The sequence below is a fragment of the Acomys minous genome (assembly GCF_964271855.1).
Source record: "Acomys minous genome assembly, chromosome: 3".
In the NCBI taxonomy this organism is placed as follows: Eukaryota; Metazoa; Chordata; class Mammalia; order Rodentia; family Muridae; genus Acomys; species Acomys minous.
The window spans coordinates 55,469,052-55,488,204 of NC_140485.1; the positions used below are offsets into that span (position 1 = coordinate 55,469,052).

The following is a 19,153-nucleotide window of genomic DNA, read 5'->3' on the forward strand; positions in this document are numbered from 1 at the left end:
TACTACATCTGACTTTGAGGGCACCAGGCACATGTGGTACACAGACAGACAGGCAACACACACACACACATAAAATTAAATTTTAAGTTAAAAACAAAATTACTCTAGTCGCACACCTTTAATCCCAGCACTCAGGAGGCAAAGCCAGCCTGTCTACAGTGTGAGTTCCAGGACAAGCCAATCTGGGGGGTGGAGGGAAGGAAGAGCTGCTCTTGCTCCCTCCAAATGACAGTTGCTTGGGGTGGGTTTGTTTGTTGTTTCCTCCCAAGGCGTCTGTCCATTCCTGCTGTCATCTAACAGCCGCTTCCCTATTAGGTCCTGTCTCCCAGTAGACAAAGTTGAAGAAGCAGCTACCGTGAAGTAAAAGGAGGGCGCCGCACTCAGCACTCCACGCCACCATTTGGCAACAGCGCAAATCTTCATTTAAAACAAAAAACTGGGGCTGGCTCAGAGGTTAAGAACACTAGCTGTTCTTCCTAAAGGTCCTGAGTTCAATTCCCAGCAACCACATGGTGGCTCATAGCCATCTGGTGCCCTCTGCTCACATACAGGTGGAATACTGTATAAACACATAAATAAATATTTTAGCCAGGCAGTGGTGGCGCACGCCTTTAATCCCAGCACTCAGGAGGCAGAGGTGCCTGGATACTGTGAGTTCGAGGCCAGCCTGGTCTACAAAGCGAGTCCAGGACAACCAAGGATACAGAGACCCTGTCTCAAAAAACAAAAACAAAACAAAACAAAACAACCCTGTCTTAACTCCAGTTCCAGGGGATCTGACACCCTCTCACAGACATACATGCAGGCAAAACACCAGTGCAAATAAATCATTTTAACAATCACACAATGGACATATACACAAACGTTAAGTTTCTGTTAATTTCCTGTCTTACTCTTCTGACCCACATGTTTAAAAGAGGGATTTCTCTGTTCCCTTGCTGCAGTATATACTGGCCTATCCCATATGAGCAGAAACTACTAAATAGAGACCTTATTTAATAGTATTTGAAGTGAGGCTGGAAGCTAGCTCAGAGCACAGGAGTTTGAGTCACAGCTCGTATGTGGTAGCTTACAACAATCTGTAATGCCGACTCCTAGAAGTCCAGCACACTCTTCTGGCTCCTCAAGCTAGCAAAACACCATGTACTTAAGAACAAAATGTGGTTGGTCAAACAAACCAAGCCTATCACCTACTATTAAAGCTTAATAACATCTCAGCCAGGTGCAGTAACACGCTCCTGTAATTCTAGCCCTTGGGAGATAGGGGCAAGAGGTCAGGAATTGGCAACACCAAACAAATAAGTTTACTTTAGTAAATAATAAATGCTTCCCTACCATGTTCAAGACAGGCATGGTGACAGATACCAGTAATCTTACACTTGGGATGCTGAGGCAGGAGAATTGTGGCAAAATTCAAGTCCAGCCTAAGCTACAGAAAATGAGGCTCTTGCCCCCAGGAAAAAGAAAAGTATGTGGGCTAGGAAGAAAACTCAGTGGTAGACAGCATGCCTCTCTACCACCTGCGGGAGGCCAGGAGCTTCATTCCCAACACCAGAAAAAACAAACATCAACAAAAGAAGCTCAAGATGATAAAGACAAATTCTGGAAGGACGGAGTGATGCTCATCATAACCCCAGCACTTGGGAAGTGAGCCAGTCAGGACTACACAGGCAGACCCTGTGTTTGGTGGAGTGGTGGGGTAAGATTGTTAACCCTCCCTCAATTTAACAACAATCTCTGAAAGGTAAGATTTCTTCCCGTTTGACTTACCTGTAAATTTTATAACTAATCTGCAACTTCTGTAATAAGCAAAGTATCCAAATTTCACTATCTGCCCATCAGCCCACAGGGAAGAGAAACTAACACCATGAGAGATGAGCACCAACTCTTTTTCTTTTTGGGTGGGTTGTAGGGGGGGGCATGTTTGTTTTACAAGACAAGGTTTCTCTGAGTAACAGCCCTGGCTGTCCTGGATACACTTTGTAGACCAGGCTGGCCTCGAACTCACAGAAATCGCCTGTCCCTGCCTCCGGAGCGCTGGGATTAAAGGTGTGCACCACCACACCCAGAAAGAAGATTGGGAAGATTAAAATAAGGATGACAATGAAAGAGTGATTTGACCAACTACAAAAAGATTTTAATAGTGTAGACTCTCTAACTTCAAGCCCAGAGCCCTTCCCGTTCCATCACATCTTAAACGGCAAAATCTGCATCTTTTCTCAGGACAGTTACTAAAAATAAAAAATTTTTAAAGTAAAACAAGAAAACCTTTGGCAGGAGAATATTTTAAGAGCACTTGCTATCTGAGCGCGGTGGCACACGCCTGTAATCCCAGCACTCTGAAGGCAGAAGCAGGAAGATAGCTAAGGCTATACAGAGAAAACCTGTCTCGGAAAAACAAAAACAAGAAGAAGAAGAGGGGGGAAAAAAAAGAGCACTTGCTATAAAAACCTTGGCTTTCTTGAGGGCACCAGGAAAGTGAAAACATTGAAAGGTGTTTCAACTATCTCTAACAACCCATCCTGCTAATGAATCCTTAAGAAAACCCCAAGGGTAAGAAGGAAGGACAGAAGTGGAGATCTATGTTCTGGAGCCAGGAGCCACTCTTAGGAGAAACAGGTGGTGGAGAAGGAACCAAAAGGAACCGTTAAGTTTGGCGGCTAAAAGCACCAGCTGAAAGTTCCAGCTCTGCTTTCCCACAAGCTCTGCCTCAATCCTCCCTGGGTCATGATCAGAAGCCGTATTCCCAGTCAATAAAGCTACAGTATGAACTCTAGTACGGACAGAAAAATCAGTGTAGCTGCGGTTTATCCATCCTAACCTCCATGATTTTCCAAGTACACTTGTTAATGCCCAAAACACAAAGAGCTCTAAGCGATTCCATTTAAAGTCACCGTCATTCTAAGAATTTGGGGGGAGGGGGGACCTGTAGAAAAGGCGAAAAAGTGCAATTAAAACCTCTCCAACTCAGAGAATCGATGACAGGGACCAGACCTTTTAAAGGTCAAGTTCCTGTAAAGTGCGCAAAGGGTGTTTGTAACCTCTTAATAGTGCAGACATTATTAACGGACTCCAGGCTCTTTAAAACTGTTCAACAGCCTTTACACAGCATTAACTCTGAGGACCAGAGATTCCGTTTTTGCTGAAACAGGCTCTGACCAAAATCTCAACACTTTCACCCGGGGAATCAGTCTCTTAAAACCAAAGAGAAGCTCCTTTAAAAAAGCGTATGCAAAGGTCTGAGAGAATTAAAACACCCTGCCGGACCACCACAACTGAACCACCACCGACTTTAAATCCAAAGCCTGGAACCTATGGAAGAAAGCAGAGCTGTCTGCGCTCCTGGGTGCGAGATGCGAGCCCTGCTGGTAGGCCTTGACTGGGTGAGCACCTGATGTGGGGGGTAGGGCGAGCCGAGGCGGACCCCGGGCGAGAACTGGAGGAGCTCAGGAGGTTCCGGAGAAGCGCTGCCTTGCAGGGGGGCGGGAATCTGGGACACCCCCAGGGGTGGACATCAAGAACACGTGGGGCGGCAGGGTCAGGGAACAGGCACCCCGGGGCAGACAGCTGGGATCTCGCACAGCGAACCCGAAGAGGACGACTCGGGTGCCTTGGAGGAACCAAGCCCTCGGGGCCCGGGGAGTGAAGGCAAAGGGCAAGGGAGCCAGGGCAAGACCACGAGGAGGGCGGGTCTCCCTGGGCGCAGGGACACGCGCCAGGCGGACGCCAATGGGCCCCGAGTTGCGAGCAGTCCGCGGCCTTGTCCCCGGGGTGCGGGGAACCGGGAGCGGCCGCGCCCGGAGGGCCCTGTGACCCGTAGCCGCCCGAACCAGACCCGCCCCGCGGCGCCTCCCTCCAGCCTCCCTCTTCCCTCCCTCCATCCCGCGGCCCGTTATCCTGCGGCCGCCGCACTCACCAGCGGCTGCACCTGAGCCTGCCGCTGCCTCAGCTGCTGCCTGCGCCTCCGCAGCCGCCGCCGCCGCCGCCGCCTCGCTGCTGAGGCTGAATCCCGGGGGAGCCTCCGCGTCCCGCCGCCGCTGCCGCCGCCGCCTCCTCTGCCGCTGCCGCCAGAGCAGAACACCCCAAAATGGCGGCACTTCCGGCACCTACCACCGGCGGGGAGGGCCGGGGAGGAGGGGGCGGGCTGCTGCGGGGGGAACGTACCACCGCGGCGCCGCCCGCTAGCGCGGTTCCGAGCGGAGCGCCGCGCAGGGGCGGGTCGAGAGCCAGCGCTGCAGCGCCCCCTCCGGCCGGGGAGTGGAGGAGCAGCCGCTCTGAAACCCTGGGGGCCGCGGGCGGAGCCCTCAGCCCTGGGAGCTGCAGGGGTGCCTCTCTTTGTCTCTGAGCTGTACTGGAGGGAAGACCCGGGCCTGGGAATCTAAAGTTCGTGCCTCTGCGCACCGCACACGCTGGACCTCTGGTGGGCAAGCAGCGCAGCTTGGGCGATGAAAGTACACATTATAAATATCCGATGAATGAATGAATGAATGAGCTGCAATGGTGCTTGGCTAGCGCTGGACACAGGGCACACCCTCCTTTTTTGCACTCCAGCATACAGACAGCAGCATCCAGGCCTTCCTTCTTTGCTGATGTGCGGAATTGTGTGTTGCAAGCTTTTAGAGTTAGGGAAGTGTCTTGTACAGAGATGACGATCAGCAGGGTGCGTGCACAATCTGGCAAAAATCCTTGCGGCACCAGGAAGCTCTTAAGTATTCTATTAAGAGACTACCCAAACCTACTCTTAGGGAAAGAATTAACAATTAAAAAAAAAAAACATTTTTAAGATTCCATACCCTTTTATGATTCAGGATTCCTACTTTGGGTCTAGATGGATTCACACATTACAGTTTGCTGTTTATTCTACAAAGTCTAGACAAGTGAAATGTGAGACAATGAAATGCAGATTGAGAAATAAAACTTAGTTCTGGGAGGTCCGGGCTCCATCAATATACAGATTACTCATGGGTTGGCAATTACTTCTCTTTATCACTTGGTTTCCTAGAGCAAAAAACTTATACACCCACAAATGCCGATTATATCCTACCTTACCACACACACAAAGGCAGGCCCCAAGCAGCAGCTGAGGGTTTTCCCATGTGCTGGAGGCACAAAAAATCATGTAGAACAAAACAATTAGCCCTAAGTTGTACATTATCAAATTACCTAATTGTACTGTAAACCTTTGGGGTATTTTTTGAGAGACAGGGTTTCTCTGTGTGATAGTCCTGGCTGTGCTGGACTCACTTTGTAGACCAGGTTGGCCTTGAACTCAGAGATCCACCTGCCTCTGCCTCCCAAATGCTGGGGTTAAAGGCCTGGGCCACCACTGCCTGGAGATTTGGGAGTTTTGAGACAGGGTTTCTCTGTGTAGCCCTGGCTGTCTTAAAACTCACTCTGTAACTAAGCTGGCTTGGAACGCAGAGATCCACCTGCCTCTGCCTCCCCTGAGTGCAGGGGAAGGAGTGCACCACAACGCCTGGCTTGTTCTTTCCAATTTTCAAATTGCCTTTTTCTCTTCATGTTGTTGACTAATAGGAATAGGGTTCAGATGTAAAGTGAATCAGCTGCAGATGAATGAATAGGTTAGAACTAGGCTAGAGCGACCTCAAAAAGAGAAAATGATATTTTTAACTAGTTCTTTATGTTTGTTTGTTTTTTATGTTTTGTTTTTCAAGACAGGGTTTCTCTGTGTAACAGCTCTGGCTCTCCTGGGATTCGCTCTGTTGATCCGCCTGCCTCTGCCTCCCAAGTGCTGGGATTAAAGGTGTGCACTGCCGCCGCCACCACCCGGCTTTTAACTTAGTTCTTGAATAAGACTCTTGGCAAAAATTCTCTTAGGAAGGAAGGTTAGTCATGCTAGTAATGAAAGGTCTCTAAGTGTGGTTATAGTTACTACAAGGAAGCAATTTCTTAGCAGGGTTAATGATGAGAGAGATGTTTGTTCAATATAAAGAGTTAGGGGGCTAAGCTGGTCTACAAAGCAAGTCCAGGATAGTCAAGGCTACCCAGAAAAACCCTGTCTCAAAAACACAAACAAAAAAAGAGGGGCTAAACCAGGCAAGAGGACATGAAACTTTAGTCCAAGTCCTTGAGAGACAAAGCCAGATGACTCTCTGTGAGTTCTAGGCCAGCCTCGGCTATGTAGTAAGACTCTTTAATAAATAAATACATAAATACATAAATACATAAAAGCATGGGCCAGGCTTGGTGGCGCATGCCTTTAATCCCAGAACTCAGCAGGAGGAGACAGGTGGATCGCTGGGAGTTCGAGGCCAGCCTGATCTACAAAGTGAGTCCAGGACAGTCAAGGCTACACAGAGAAACTCTGTCTCAAAAAACAAACAAACAAACAAAAAAGTTAAAGGGTAAAGTAGTAATTCAGTAGATAAAGTGCCCTTAGCAAAACCAAGATATTTGAGAGGTAGATCAGGAGGATCAGAAGTTCAAGCCAGCCTGGGCTACCTGAGAACCTGTCCTAAAAAGAAAACAACCCCTTGGGGCTGGAGAGATGGCTCTTCCAGAGGTCCTAAATTCAATTCCCAGCAACCCTGTCCCAAACAAAACAAAAACAAAAGCAGAACAGCCTAAGCTACGTGGATCCCAGTCTCAAAAGGGGGGAGGGGGAAGTGGGTTTGTGACTTAGTCTGGTAGACTTGCCTTGTATGAGTGAAGGTCTCGAACTCACAGAGATGATCCTCCTACCTCTGCCTCCCAAGTGCTGGGATTAAAGGCATGCTCCACCACCGCCTAGGCCCCATGCTTTTTCTAGCAGGCTACTCTCTAGGGACCTCCACATATTCAGGCCTCTGGAAGCTCTTAAATAATTAAGCTTAAAAGGCTGATCAAGTTGTGAGAAGCAGACATTCTGAATGCATACAAATATAGCTGTATCGGAAAGAATGACCATTAACATTCAAAATACCTTGAGCCAATAAGATGGCTCAGCAAGTGAAAGCTTTTGCCTCCCCTGATGGCGCTTCAGGCTACACATTTACATGGGTTGTGCACTGCTCACACACACCTGTATATACCCCCACACAAAAATTGATGTCTAGTTAACATTAATTTCTACAAAGTGCTCATTAATCAAGAGTGCATTTGTGGTTAAAGAAACTAAAGAAGAGATTACAGAGACAATGAAATAGGAAACTATTTGGGGAGAAAACACTATTTTCATTAGGGTGGTGGTTACACGGGTGTGTATGCATATCAGACTTAAAGCATATACACATAGGTATATGCGTGTGTGTGTGGTTTTTTGAGACAAGAGGGTCACCATGTAGCCCCTGGCTGTCCTGGAACTCACTTTGTAGAGAAGGCTGGCCTCGAACTCATAGAGATCTGCCTCCTGAGTGCTGGGATTAAAGGTACATATCGTCACTCGTGGCCATAAAGCATACATTTTAAATATGCACAGATAGTTATCTATTTACTAGAAAGGCAGGCCCTCCTATAGCCCATGCTGGGCTCCAATGTGACATGTAGCAGCTGAAGGTGACCTTAAACTTCTGATCTTCCTGCCTCTTCTCTCCCCAGTGCTGGCTTTGCAGGTTTTGGGCCACTGTACCCCGCCCTGTGCAATGCTGAGGATCAGGATCGAACACAGTACTTAGTGCGTGCTAGGCAAGCAGTTTACCAATGGAGCTGGGTCCCCAGCCTCCCTGTGCCCATCACTGCCCCCATTCTTCCTGTTCACGCTTTGGGCTTGAAGAAATGGGCCAGCTGTACCTATGGAACGTCCTAAATTCTGTTCTTGTCTCTGGCTCTCCCATGATGACATCTATCCCTCTGTCCTCGCTATTCTTGCAAATGAAAATTGCTTTTGAGACTGGAGAGCTTCTTCCAGAGGACTGGGGTACAATGCCCAGAACCCACAGGACAGCAGCTAACAACTGTCTATAACTCCTGTTTCCAGGAGATCCAACACCCTCATACATATACACCTGCGGGCAAAGCACCAATGGACATACAAAAAAATAGAAACAAATAAATTGTTTTTAAAAAAAAAAACAAAGAAAAAGCTGGGTGTGCGGGTGCACGCCTTTAATCCCAGCACTCGGGAGGCAGAGGCAGGCAGATCTCTGTGAGTTTCAGGCCAGCTTGGTCTACAAAGCAAGTCCAGGACAGTCAAGGCTACACAGAGAAACCCTGTCTTGAAAAACCAAAACAAAACCAAAACAAAAAACCAAAGAAAATTGGACTTGAAGCCTGCTTAGATTCCCACTCAAGCTTTGGAGAACGATGCCATGAACAACTCACACACTGCTTCAAGTCTTGAGGTTAGTGTGTGTGTGTGTGTGTGTGTGTGTGTGTGTGTGTGTGTGTGTCTTGCTTGAGCAATAGTTAATCCATGGGTGAGGTAGCCTCCCAGCCCCACCGTTTCATGGTGAGTGTTGCTTCTGCTCAATCTATTGAAGATCACTGACTAGATCAGCTACTTTACTAAAGGACACAAATCACTGAGTTCTTAAGAGTTGTTTTTTTTTTTATTTTTTTATTTTATATGCATGAGTGTTTTCCTTGCATGCACGCAGTGCCCACACAGAGGAGGAGGATATCACATCCACCCCTGAACTGAAGTTACAGATGGTTGTCATCTGCCATCTAGGTGCTTGGAACTGAATCCAGGATCTCTGGGCAAGTGGCAAGTGCTCTTTATCGCTGAGCCAACTCTCCAGCTCCAAATGCTGAGTTTTGTTTTATTTTGTGTATATGGGAGTTTTTTTTTCCTGCATGCATGTATATATGTGAACCATGTGCATCCCCTGGAATTGGAATGATGATGATCCTTAGCCACCATATGATGCTGAGAATGGAACTTGGGTCCTCTGAAAGAGCAGCCAGTGCTCTTCTGCACTGCTGAGCCATCTCTCCAGCCCCAATTGCTGAGTTTGTTAACTGCTTCATTCCTTCTTCCTTTATTTACAGAACATCCTCTTTAAAGAACTGTTATTTATTTATTTATTTATTTATTTATTTATTTATTTATTTTCGAGACAGGAATTCTCTGTGTAGCCTTGGCTGTCCTGGACTTGCTTTGCAGATCAGGCTGGCCTTGAACTCAGAGATCCGTCTGCCTCTGCCTCCCAAGTGCTGGGATTAAAGGATTCTTTATTTTTTGAGTCAAGAGATCTGTCCTGGAACTCCCTCTGTAGACCAGGCTGGCCTTTAACTCAGAGATCAACTTGCCTGGGGTTAAGGTGTGTACCACCATGATGCCAAGCTCATTGTTTGTTTGTTTATTTGTTTGTTTTGAGACATGGTTTCTCTGTGCAATAGTCCTGGCTGTCCTGGCCTTGCTTCGTAGACCAGGCTGGCCTCGAACTCAGAGCTCTACCTGCCTCTGCCTCCTGAGTGCTGTGATTAAAAGCATGTGCCTCTACCGCCTGGCTGCCAAGCTCAATTCTTACTATACTTTCTGTTTTTAATTTAATATTCATTAATTCTTTGAGAATTTCATTCATATACACATGTACTTTGATAAAATTCAACTCCATCCTCTTCCTAACTCCTCTCAACCTAGTCTTTCCAATTAATATGAGTATGCCTTTTAATAAGGATAAAACGTACCCCTTTTTTAAAAAGAGGAAAAATCAGCCAGGCTGTGGTGGCACATTCCTTTAATCTCAGCACTGGTATACAGAGGGAGTTCCAAGACAGCCAGGGCTACACAGAGAAACCCTGTGTTGAAAAAGCAAAACAAAACCCACAAACAAACAAACAAACAAAAAGGAGGAGCAGGGCGGGGTGGCACATGCCATTAATTCCAACAGTCGGGAGGCAGAGGCAGGCGGATAACTGAGTTCAAGGCCAACCTGGTCTACAAATCAAGTCTAGGACAGCCAAGGCTACATAGAAAAAAGCATCACACACGTTAAGAATATCCTCTTGAGCCAGGCATGGTGGCACACACCTTTAACCTCAGCTCTTGGGAGGCAGAGGCAGGAGGATCGCTATAAGTTCAAGATAAGCCTGGTCTACAAAGCGAGTTCAGGACAGTCAAGGCTACACAGAGAAACCCTGTCTGGAAAAAACAAAACAAATCACAACAACAACAAAAAGAATATCTTCTTGGGGCTGGAGAAATGACTCAGCAGTTAACAACACTGATTAGTCTTCCAGGGGACCCTAGTTTGATTCCCAGCATTCACTTGGAAGGTGAGAACCACCTGTAACTCCAGTCCCATAGGTTCCAACACCCTCTTCTGGTCTCCTTGGGCATGTCAGCCAGGTGATGCCCAGACATACAGGCAGGGAAACATCTCTCTCTCTCTCTCTCTCTCTCTCTCTCACTCACACACACACACACACACACACACACACACACACACACACACACACACGTTTCTTAAGACATGGTTTCTTTGTGTAGCCATGGCTGTCCTGGAGCTAGCTCTGTCCACCAGGCTAGCCTTGAATTCACAGAGATCCGCCTGCTTCTGCCTCCCTCTCAAATGTTGGGATTAAAGGTGTGAACCTCTGTGGCCCAGCGCATACACCTTCTTTTAAGAAAGAAGAGAAATTCTCCTTGCAAGGGAGAAATTTCCACTATTTTGCTGAGGCTGGTGGTATTTATTTTTATTTTCATTATATATATATGAGGAACTTGTGAGCCTAGTGCCCTCGGAAGCCAGAAGAGGGCCTTTGGGTCCCTTGGAACTGGAGTTACATATGGTTGAGAGCCACCATGTGGGTGCTGGGAGTCAAACCCAGGTCCTCTGGAAGAGCAGAAAGTATTCTTAACCACTGAGTCGGCTCTCTCCTGTGTTTAATTTTTGGCCTCAAAGCGTCCTTTTGCTTCCGCTTTCTGAATATTTGGGACAACAGGCATTTGTGTTTTCAAGATAAGAGTCTCACTATGGGGCCGGGCGTGGTGGCGCACGCCTTTAATCCCAGCACTCGGGAGGCAGAGGCAGGTGGATCACTGTGAGTTCGAGGCCAGCCTGGTCTACAAAGTGAGTCCAGGACAGCCAAGGCTACACAGAGAAACCCTGTCTCGAAAAACCAAAAAAAAAAAAAAAAAAAAGAGTCTCACTATGTAGTCCTGGCTGTCCTGGAACTCACTACGTAGACCGGGCTGGCCTCAAAACTCAAAGGTTGGCCTGCCTGTGCCTCCCAAGTGCTGGGATTAAAAGCGTGAGCCATTACAACAGGCTTTAATAGTGCTATCAAGAAAATTAATTTTTTTTCTTTTTAATTCTTTTTTTTTTTTCAAGACAGGGTTTCCTCTGTGTTAGCCTTGACTGTCCTGGACTCGCTCTGTAGACCAGGCTGGCCTTGAACTCACAGCAATCCACCTGCCTTTATTTTTATTTTATATGCATTGGTGTTTTATTTTATGTGCATGTTTGTCTGTGTAAGGGTATGGGATCTCCTGGAACTGGGACAGACAGCTGTGAGCTGCCATGTGGGTGCTGGAGACGGAACCCAGGTCCTCTGGAAGAGCAGCCGGTGCTCTTAAAATTTATTTTTCATACTATGTATATTCTGGTTCCATCAGGATGAGTGGCGGTGGTGGACTTAATGATAAGAGGAAAAAGAGCCGGGCAGTGGTGGCGCACGCCTTTAATCCCAGCACTTGGGAGGCAGAGGCAGGTGGATCACTGTGAGTTCCAGGCCAGCCTGGTCTACAAAGCAAGTCCAGGACACTCAAGGCTACACAGAGACCCTGTTTCGGAAAAAAGAAAAAAAAAAAAAAGAGGAGGAGGAAAAAGATTCTCAGGTGGTGTCGAATGCCATTAATACCAGCACTGGGAAGGCAGAGGCAGGAAGATCTCTTTGTTGTGTTTTGGGCCAGCTAGGTCTATCTAAGCCAGTAGAAGGCATTTAGGGCTACATTGTGTGACCTGGTCTCAAAAACAAAACAAAACAACAACAAAACAGGTTAGACCATAGACCATCACCGTGACAGATCAGGTCCTGTCCAGCACAGCTTACACGCCAGGGCTTCCAGGGCCTCCCCCAGCTTAGAGGGGCCTCTCTGCCCAGCCTTCTCCTTGGTGATGGGTGCACCCGGGGTCACGGCCCCTCCCTGAGGTCGGGGGTTGGATGGAGAGAAGGCCCTCCTCCCCGAGGCAGGGTCACAGTTTCTCTCGTTGCCGTTCCAGTCCCCAACTCCACTCACCCCCTCCCCCCCGCGCCCCTCCTCCGGAACGATGGTTCCCGTCCTGGGATCCCCGAGGCCTGGCCGGGACCGCGGGGACCCAGCTACGGAGGGTCCGAAGGAGCCGGGCTGCCGGCAGCTCTCGCCCTCCGCGTCCTTCTCGCGGTGGCTGGCCGCGAGCCCGGGGGCGGGCATCTCGCCGCTGAGCCTGGCGGGGTGGGGCGGGATGGCGGCGTCCGCGTGGCTGGAGGCCGGCCTAGCCCGGGTGCTCTTCTACCCGACGCTGCTCTATACCGTGTTCCGGGGGACGGTGCGCGGCCCGGCACACCGGGACTGGTACCACCGCATCGACCCCACGGTGCTGCTGGGCGCGCTGCCGCTGCGGAGCATGACGCGCCAGGTGAGAGAGGCAGCCGTGCCGTGCCCGGGGGCGGGCCTCGGGCCTCGGCGGGCGCCCCACGGCCCTCGCTGAGCCCCCTGTTTGCCTCGGCAGCTGGTACTGGACGAGAATGTGCGCGGGGTGATCACCATGAACGAGGAGTACGAGACTAGATTCCTCTGCAACACCTCGAAGGTGAGGACCGGGGTTCCCTCCATCCTGGCCCGGTACTCGGGAAGCTGGAGAAGCTAGTGGGAGGAGGGGCGCTGCGGGTGACTGTGCCTCCAAGACAAGTGCCACAGACCAAGTTGCCTTCTCAAGCACAAGAGAACGCTCATCAAATTTAAGTGGCTGCCGGTGGAAAGCACCTAAGTCGATAAACCAGAGAGAAGCCTGCGAGCCTGAGGCCCGGGAGACTCGAGTGGCTGAGTTCGAAAGTGACCCGGCCACTGTCTGAAAAAGAGAGCAAGCTAAGCCAGTGTGGGTGGCTCACTCTCGCAATTCCAGCACGCACAGGCAAGCGGAAGGATCGCTGTAAGTTCCAGGCCAGCTCGGTCTATGTAATGAGTTCTGTGTCAGTTAGGGCACAGGGAAGAGTCCTGCTTCTACATCGGTACAGCACTTTATGCATAAAATTGTACATGGATATGATACTTTTGTTTATTTTGAGACAGGGTCTTAAGTCGATGATGAACTTCATCTGATTCTCTTGCCTTCACTTTCCAAGTACTGAGATTACGGCATGTGTTATATACCCAGCTCGTATGCTTTGGAGATGAAGGCCAACTGTAAGAAAAACACTTCCTTAAGAGGGGGTGTGGCTTATACATACCTGTAATGTCTGCAATTCTGGGAGTGAAGGTGGGCGATCAAGAACTTGAGGCCAGCCAGTGTGTCATGAGGTGGAGGAGGCCAGCCATAGTGTGTCGTGAGGTGGAGGCTGCCAGCCTGGGTTACAATGAGCCTGTGTTTAAAAACACAAAATCACACAGATAGGAACAGAACACTCGTCTCCAGCCAGGCATAATGGTACAAGCTTGTAACCCCAGCACTCTGGAGACAGAGGCGGGCAGATCCCTCTGAATTTGAGGCCAGCCTGGTCTACATGATGAGACCCTGTCTTGACCCACACTCCCAAAAAAGTGAAAAAAAAAAACCCCACCCTTTATTATCTCTACTATGTTAGTAGTTATTGATTGAAAAACTGCAGAATGTGGCCTGGAGAGATGGCTCAGAGGTTAAGAGCACTGTCTGCTCCTCCAGAGGTCCTGAGTTCAATTCCTAGCAACCACATGGTGGCTCACAACCATCTATAGTGTGATCTGGTTCCCTCGTTTGGCCGGCAGGGGTACAAGCAGGCAGAACATTGTATACATAATAAATAAATCAATAAATCTTTTTTTAAAAAACTGCAGAATGGGCTGGAGGTGTACCTCATTGATAAAATGCTTGTCCAGCATGCATGGAGCCCAGTGCAGACTAAACACAAGGTGAGGAGTGGTGAAGGGCATGTGATCCCAGCACCCAAGCAAGAGGATCAAGTATTCAAGCTCATCCTGAGCCACATGAGTCCTGGGCTTACCTGGGCTGTATGAGGCCCTTTATAGAAAAAAAAAAAAGGAAAGGGTGGGGCAAATCACTGTTCCTTGAATTTCCCAAAGTATTGTCACAGGTCTCAAGGGGTCATTCATCAGATTAGAGTTAATACTCAACGAATGTCATCAGTTGTAAAAACCAAGAGGCAACTGAAGCCTCACAGACAGTGTTTGGTTTCTCCATGTGAGGCACTGTTTTTTGTAAGGTGGAGTTTTTCCATCCTACTAGCTTAGGAAAAAGAAATCTCTGCAGGCAGCGGTTACATTTTATTATGTGTGAGGAGCCTCTGGCAGCCTTGCTAAAGTAGCAAGTTCTTACCTCCAGCCCCCAGATAGTCTGACTCAGGACTTACGTGAGTGTTTAACAAGTCTGAAAGTGGTTCTGGTTCAATTGATGTGCACGCAAAGATGTGCTTCCAGGTTTTGTTATTTTGACTGGCAGGATTAAATTGTCCTTCGTGCAGTCATTAAATGTCGGGGACTTGCTAAAGGTAGCCAGGAGCTGGACGTAGAGGTGCACACCTGTAATTTCAGCACTTGGGAAGTGGAGGCATCCTTGGCTACACGGTGGGAATTGAGGTCACCCTTGGTTATATAGACCTTATTTAAAAACCAACAACAAAGAAGGTAGTAAAAGTAGCTAAAGTGAGCTGGGTGGTGGTGGCGCACACCTTTAATCCCAGCACTCGGGAGGCAGAGGCAGGCGGATCGCTGTGAGTTCGAGGCCAGCCTGGTCTACTAAGTGAGTCCAGGACAGTCAAGGCTACACAGATACACAGAGAAACCCTGTCTGGAAAAGCCAAAAAAAAAAAAAAAAAGTAGCTAAAGTGTATTTGAGATCTTAAAGCAAAAACACTTTTGTCTAATGTGGCAAAGGCTTTATTTAATTTCTTAAGTAATATTACCTAGCCAGGCACAGTGGGGCACACACGCCTTTAATCCCAGCACTCATAGCTTTTTGGTTTTGTTCAGTTTTTTATTTTTATTTTTATTTTTTGAGACAGGGTTTCTCTATGTAGCATTGGCTGTCCTGGACTCATTTTGTAAACCACGCTGGCCCTGAACCCACAGAGATATCCACCTGCCTCTGCCTCCCAAGTGCTGGGCTTTATTTTTGTTTGTTGTTGTTGCTATTGTTTCAAGACAGGGTTTCTCTGTGTAGCCTTGGCTGTCCTAGACTTACTTTGTAGGCCAGGCTGGCCTCGAACTCACCGATCCACCTACCTCTGCCACCACACCGCCCAGCTTTGTTTTGTCTTTTAAGGGGTGAAGGGACTCTTACTCTGTAGCGTAGACTCACAGCGTGTTCTTCAGCTCCTGTCATCCTAGAGTTGGGGTTTTAGGCATGAGCCCCCACTCCTTTCCAAAGTGTGTTTTAATTTTAAAATAACCCTATTTCTTTTGCTATGTGCCCTTCAAAATAGTGGTAAAGATATTTATGCACTTATGGTAAAGTATATTATCCTTGCCTACAGCTGCATCACTGTACAAGTCCTAAACAAGGCAAAAGCACAGCTTGAGGACATTTAGGTGGTGGTCTCCACTTGCCAGGTGCTGCACCACTGCGTTGCATCCTTCAGCCCACAAGCCCTGCCGCTGAGGGGGGTTTTGTTGCTTTTGTTTTTGTTTTGTTTGTTTTGGTTTTTCGAGACAGGGTTTCTCTGTGTAGCCTTGGCCATCCTGGACTCACTTTGTAGACCAGGCTGGCCTCGAACTCACAGCGATCCGCCTGCCTCTGCCTCCCGAGTGCTGGGATTCAAGGCGTGCGCCACCACGTCCAGCCTGCATCTGAATTTTTAAAACTTATTTTTGCTGTTCTGGTGTTTTTTTGTTTGTTTGTTTGGATTTCAGGCTTGCTTTGTTTTGTTTTTTGTTTTTCTTTTTTTCCGAGACAAGGTTTCTCTGTGTAGCTCCGGTTGTCCTGGAGCTCCCTTTGTAGACCAGGCTGGCCTCGAACTCAAAGAGATCGGCCTGCCTCCAGAGTTAAAGGCATGCTCCGCTGCCACTGCCTGCCAGCCTCCGGCTTCTGTTTTGTTTTGTGAGGTGGAGTCTGGAGCTCATTATATAGACTTAAATTCATAGAGTTCCTTGCACCTTTGCCTCCCAAGTACTAGGGTTAGTGTTTGCCACCACACCTGACTGTGTGGGTCAGTACTCACAGATGGCAGGAAGCTTCTAGGTCAGGGTACCGAAACTGAACTCAGGTCTTCTGCAAGAGCAGTAAGTGCTGTTACCCACTGAGCTGTGTATCCAGACTCACAGCTGATTTTAAGAAGCTAATATTTTGCAACTAAAGAGTCAAGCATGTAGAGAATAAAATGGTTCTAATAGCATCATGTCTGCTCACTGGAAGATTAGCTGTTTTAACAGCATTTTTGTTTTAGGAAAGTCACGTCATAGTAAACCCTGGAACCTGCTTGCTTTTTGCTGCTCCCTCTTCAAACCATTCACCTCACGCTTCTTTGATTTTTCCTTTTTATGCTGATGGACCTGGTTCTAGGAATGGAAGAAAGCGGGAGTTGAGCAGCTACGGCTCAGCACTGTTGACATGACTGGAGTCCCAACCTTGGCCAACCTCCACAGAGGAGTCGAGTTTGCTCTCAAGTACCAGTCGTTGGGCCAGTGTGTCTACGTGCACTGTAAGGCTGGGCGATCCAGAAGTGCCACAATGGTGGCGGCATATCTGATTCAGGTAGGAAAAGTATCACTGGAGTGGCCTTGTTAAAGGTTTCCACAAGTTCATTAGCATGGCTTCCTGGCAGGCCTCGCTGGAGAGAGCCATTACCCACTTCCAGGCTGTCAGAAGGTAGCATGGCATCACACCATAGATGGTTGTGAGCCACCATGTGGTTGCTGGGAATTGAACTCAGAACCTCTCGAGGAGTAGTCAGTGCTCTTAACCTCTGAGCCATCTCTCCAGCCCAGATAAATGTCTCTTTATCGCCTGTCTGATGTTGTTTCCTTAGCTTAAATGTGACAGAAACTTAAATGAGAAGGTATATCGAAGTGCTTGCCTACAACAGGCCTTTAAAAAAGGAGGAGTTGTGGAGTTTTTTTTGTTTTTGTTTTTGTTTTTGTTTTTTTGTGAGTGTTTCTGTGTGTAGCCTTGGCTGTCCTGGACTGGCTTTGTAGACCCAGCTGGCCTCACATTGATGTACCTGCCTCTGCCTCCCTGAGTGCTGGGATTAAAATATAGCACCACCATGACCAGCTCAAAAGGGAAAGGCACGAGGATCGTTGTCTACAAAGGGAACCAAGGATATACAGAGAAACCCTGCTGTCTTAAAAAACCAAAAAGATAAAAAAAGAAAAGTGTTTGACCTAACAGAAAACAGAAAGAACCTTTTTTGTTTGTTTGTTTGAGATAATGTATTGTTATGTAGTCCTGACTGGCCTGGAATTTACCATGGAGACTAACTAGGCTATGGAACTGAGGCTTGTAGCAATCCTCCTGCCTCTGCTTCCTGAGTGCTGGGATTACAGGAATGCCCTATCATACCTGGCTGAAACCCTTGCTTTAAGTAGCAAAGGTTTAGTTCAATTAGTAGACTGCTTGCCCAGCATGCATGAGGCCTAAGACAGTGTGGTGACCTGCAATTGGCAGAGGAGATTGGGAGGACAAAAGTCAAGGACAATCCTCAGCTACAGGGCTGTATAGTGAATTCAAGGTCCAAAATAGCAGGTCAGAAAACTCAATGTCACGGACACTAGTGCTGATTGCTTGTAGTTTTATGGCATTTCAGGGTAAAGCTCTGAATACACTAGGCTTTGTTGTTTTACCATATTTGCTTATTTTGTGTAATACAACTGGGGATATTGCTGAGTAGTAGAATGCCTGTCGAGCATGTATGAGGTCCTGACTTTGTTCCCTGTACTGGGAAGAAAAGAATTATTGGTTGGCAAGCAGGATGCTTTAAAAATATTTAGAATGCCAGGCATGCACGCCTTTAATCCCAGCACTCGGGAGGCAGAGGCAGGTGGATCATTGTGAGTTCGAGGCCAGCCTGGTCTACAAAGTGAGTCCAGGACAGCCAAGGCTAACACAGAGAGAACCTGTCTCGTAAAAAACAAACAAACAAAAGAACCAAAAAAACAAATTTAATGTTTTATACTCCTTTATTCTTCCCCCAGTGTCTTTCCCTTTCCAGCAGACTGTCTCAAAAAAGACCGTGTGTGATGGTGCACACCTTTAGTCCCAAGGCTCAGGAGGGTTTCTCTGTGTAGCCTTGGCTGTCCTGGACTCGCTTTGTCCACCAGGCTGGCCTTGAACTCACAGCGATCCACCTGCCTCTGCCTCCTGAGTGCTGGGATTAAAGGCGTGCGCCACCACTGCCTTGTGGGTGCAAGTACTTTTACTCACTGAGCTACCTTGCTGGCTCAAGTCTTTTTTTAAAATTAATCCTGAGAGTCCCCCAGCTCCTACTCATAGGCCAAGAGCACTGCTTTCCTTCCTTCCTTCCATGGCTGATTTCCTAACTTTGTACTTCAGGTGCACAACTGGAGCCCAGAAGAGGCCATAGAAGCTATTGCCAAAATCCGCTCACACATCACCATCAGGCCCAACCAGCTGGAAGTTCTCAAACAGTTCCACAAGGAGATTGCTGCACGGGCAGGACAGAATAACTAACTGCTGTCACCTCTCATGGTGACACAGGAAGAATATGAAGGCTGTGGATGACAAAGCATTTGGCTCTCCCTGAGATACAATAAAAAGTTTAAAGGACAAAGGGGCTTACGCAGGACAACAGTGCAGATGTGCTGAGTAGTAGATAATGTGCCGCCTTTGCCATCCTTCCTGAAATAACACGTGGATAGCCACAGGGAACACGATTGTCTGCCTAAATCTTATTTTCTTCAATAGGGTCAAGGAAATATTAATTTTAACAGAAATCTATTGTGTGTCTAATATTTTGTGTAATGGCACCATAACGCAAAGATATTTATTGCTAGAAAAGGGAAGAAGAAATACGTAGATCTGTTTTTACTGTCAGAATCCCAATTTCAATTGTATGACTTGGCAAAATGCTTGCCCAGCGTGTATAAAGGCCCTGCAGTTGGTCTCTAGCGCTCCCAAAA

At 47.8% G+C, this 19,153-nt stretch overlaps 2 protein-coding genes across 9 annotated transcripts in view; one reads left to right on the forward strand and one right to left on the reverse strand.

Moving 5' to 3' along the window:
• The window catches only part of CELF1 (CUGBP Elav-like family member 1), a 77,620-nt gene extending 73,505 nt beyond the window's left edge, over positions 1-4,115 (reverse strand). For 5 of the 8 annotated variants that reach the window (XM_084774797.1, XM_084774796.1, XM_084774795.1 and 2 more), the window contains exon 1: positions 3,917-4,047. The gene's annotated coding sequence lies outside the window, so the exon portion shown is untranslated. Of the gene's footprint in view, positions 1-3,916 lie in introns of all 8 variants that reach the window. The other 3 variants (XM_084774799.1, XM_084774793.1, XM_084774800.1) reach the window with 3 other exon arrangements.
• A 7,987-nt stretch (positions 4,116-12,102) lies between these two features.
• On the forward strand, positions 12,103-18,967 carry PTPMT1 (protein tyrosine phosphatase mitochondrial 1). The gene is made up of 4 exons (XM_084774824.1): positions 12,103-12,503; positions 12,597-12,677; positions 16,578-16,769; positions 18,567-18,967. Exons 1-4 carry the CDS (start codon positions 12,156-12,158, stop codon positions 18,702-18,704), a joined length of 759 nt encoding a protein of 252 aa, XP_084630950.1. The 5' UTR covers positions 12,103-12,155; the 3' UTR covers positions 18,705-18,967.
• Positions 18,968-19,153: the final 186 nt, after the last annotated feature.

Coding starts and splice junctions, on each gene's coding strand:
- PTPMT1 (XM_084774824.1), top strand. CDS start 12,156: ATGGTTCCCGTCCTGGGATCCCCGAGGCCTGGCCGGGACCGCGGGGAC. Junction 12,504..12,596: donor TGCGGAGCATGACGCGCCAG/GTGAGAGAGGCA, acceptor TTGCCTCGGCAG/CTGGTACTGGACGAGAATGT. Junction 16,770..18,566: donor TGGCGGCATATCTGATTCAG/GTAGGAAAAGTA, acceptor TTTGTACTTCAG/GTGCACAACTGGAGCCCAGA.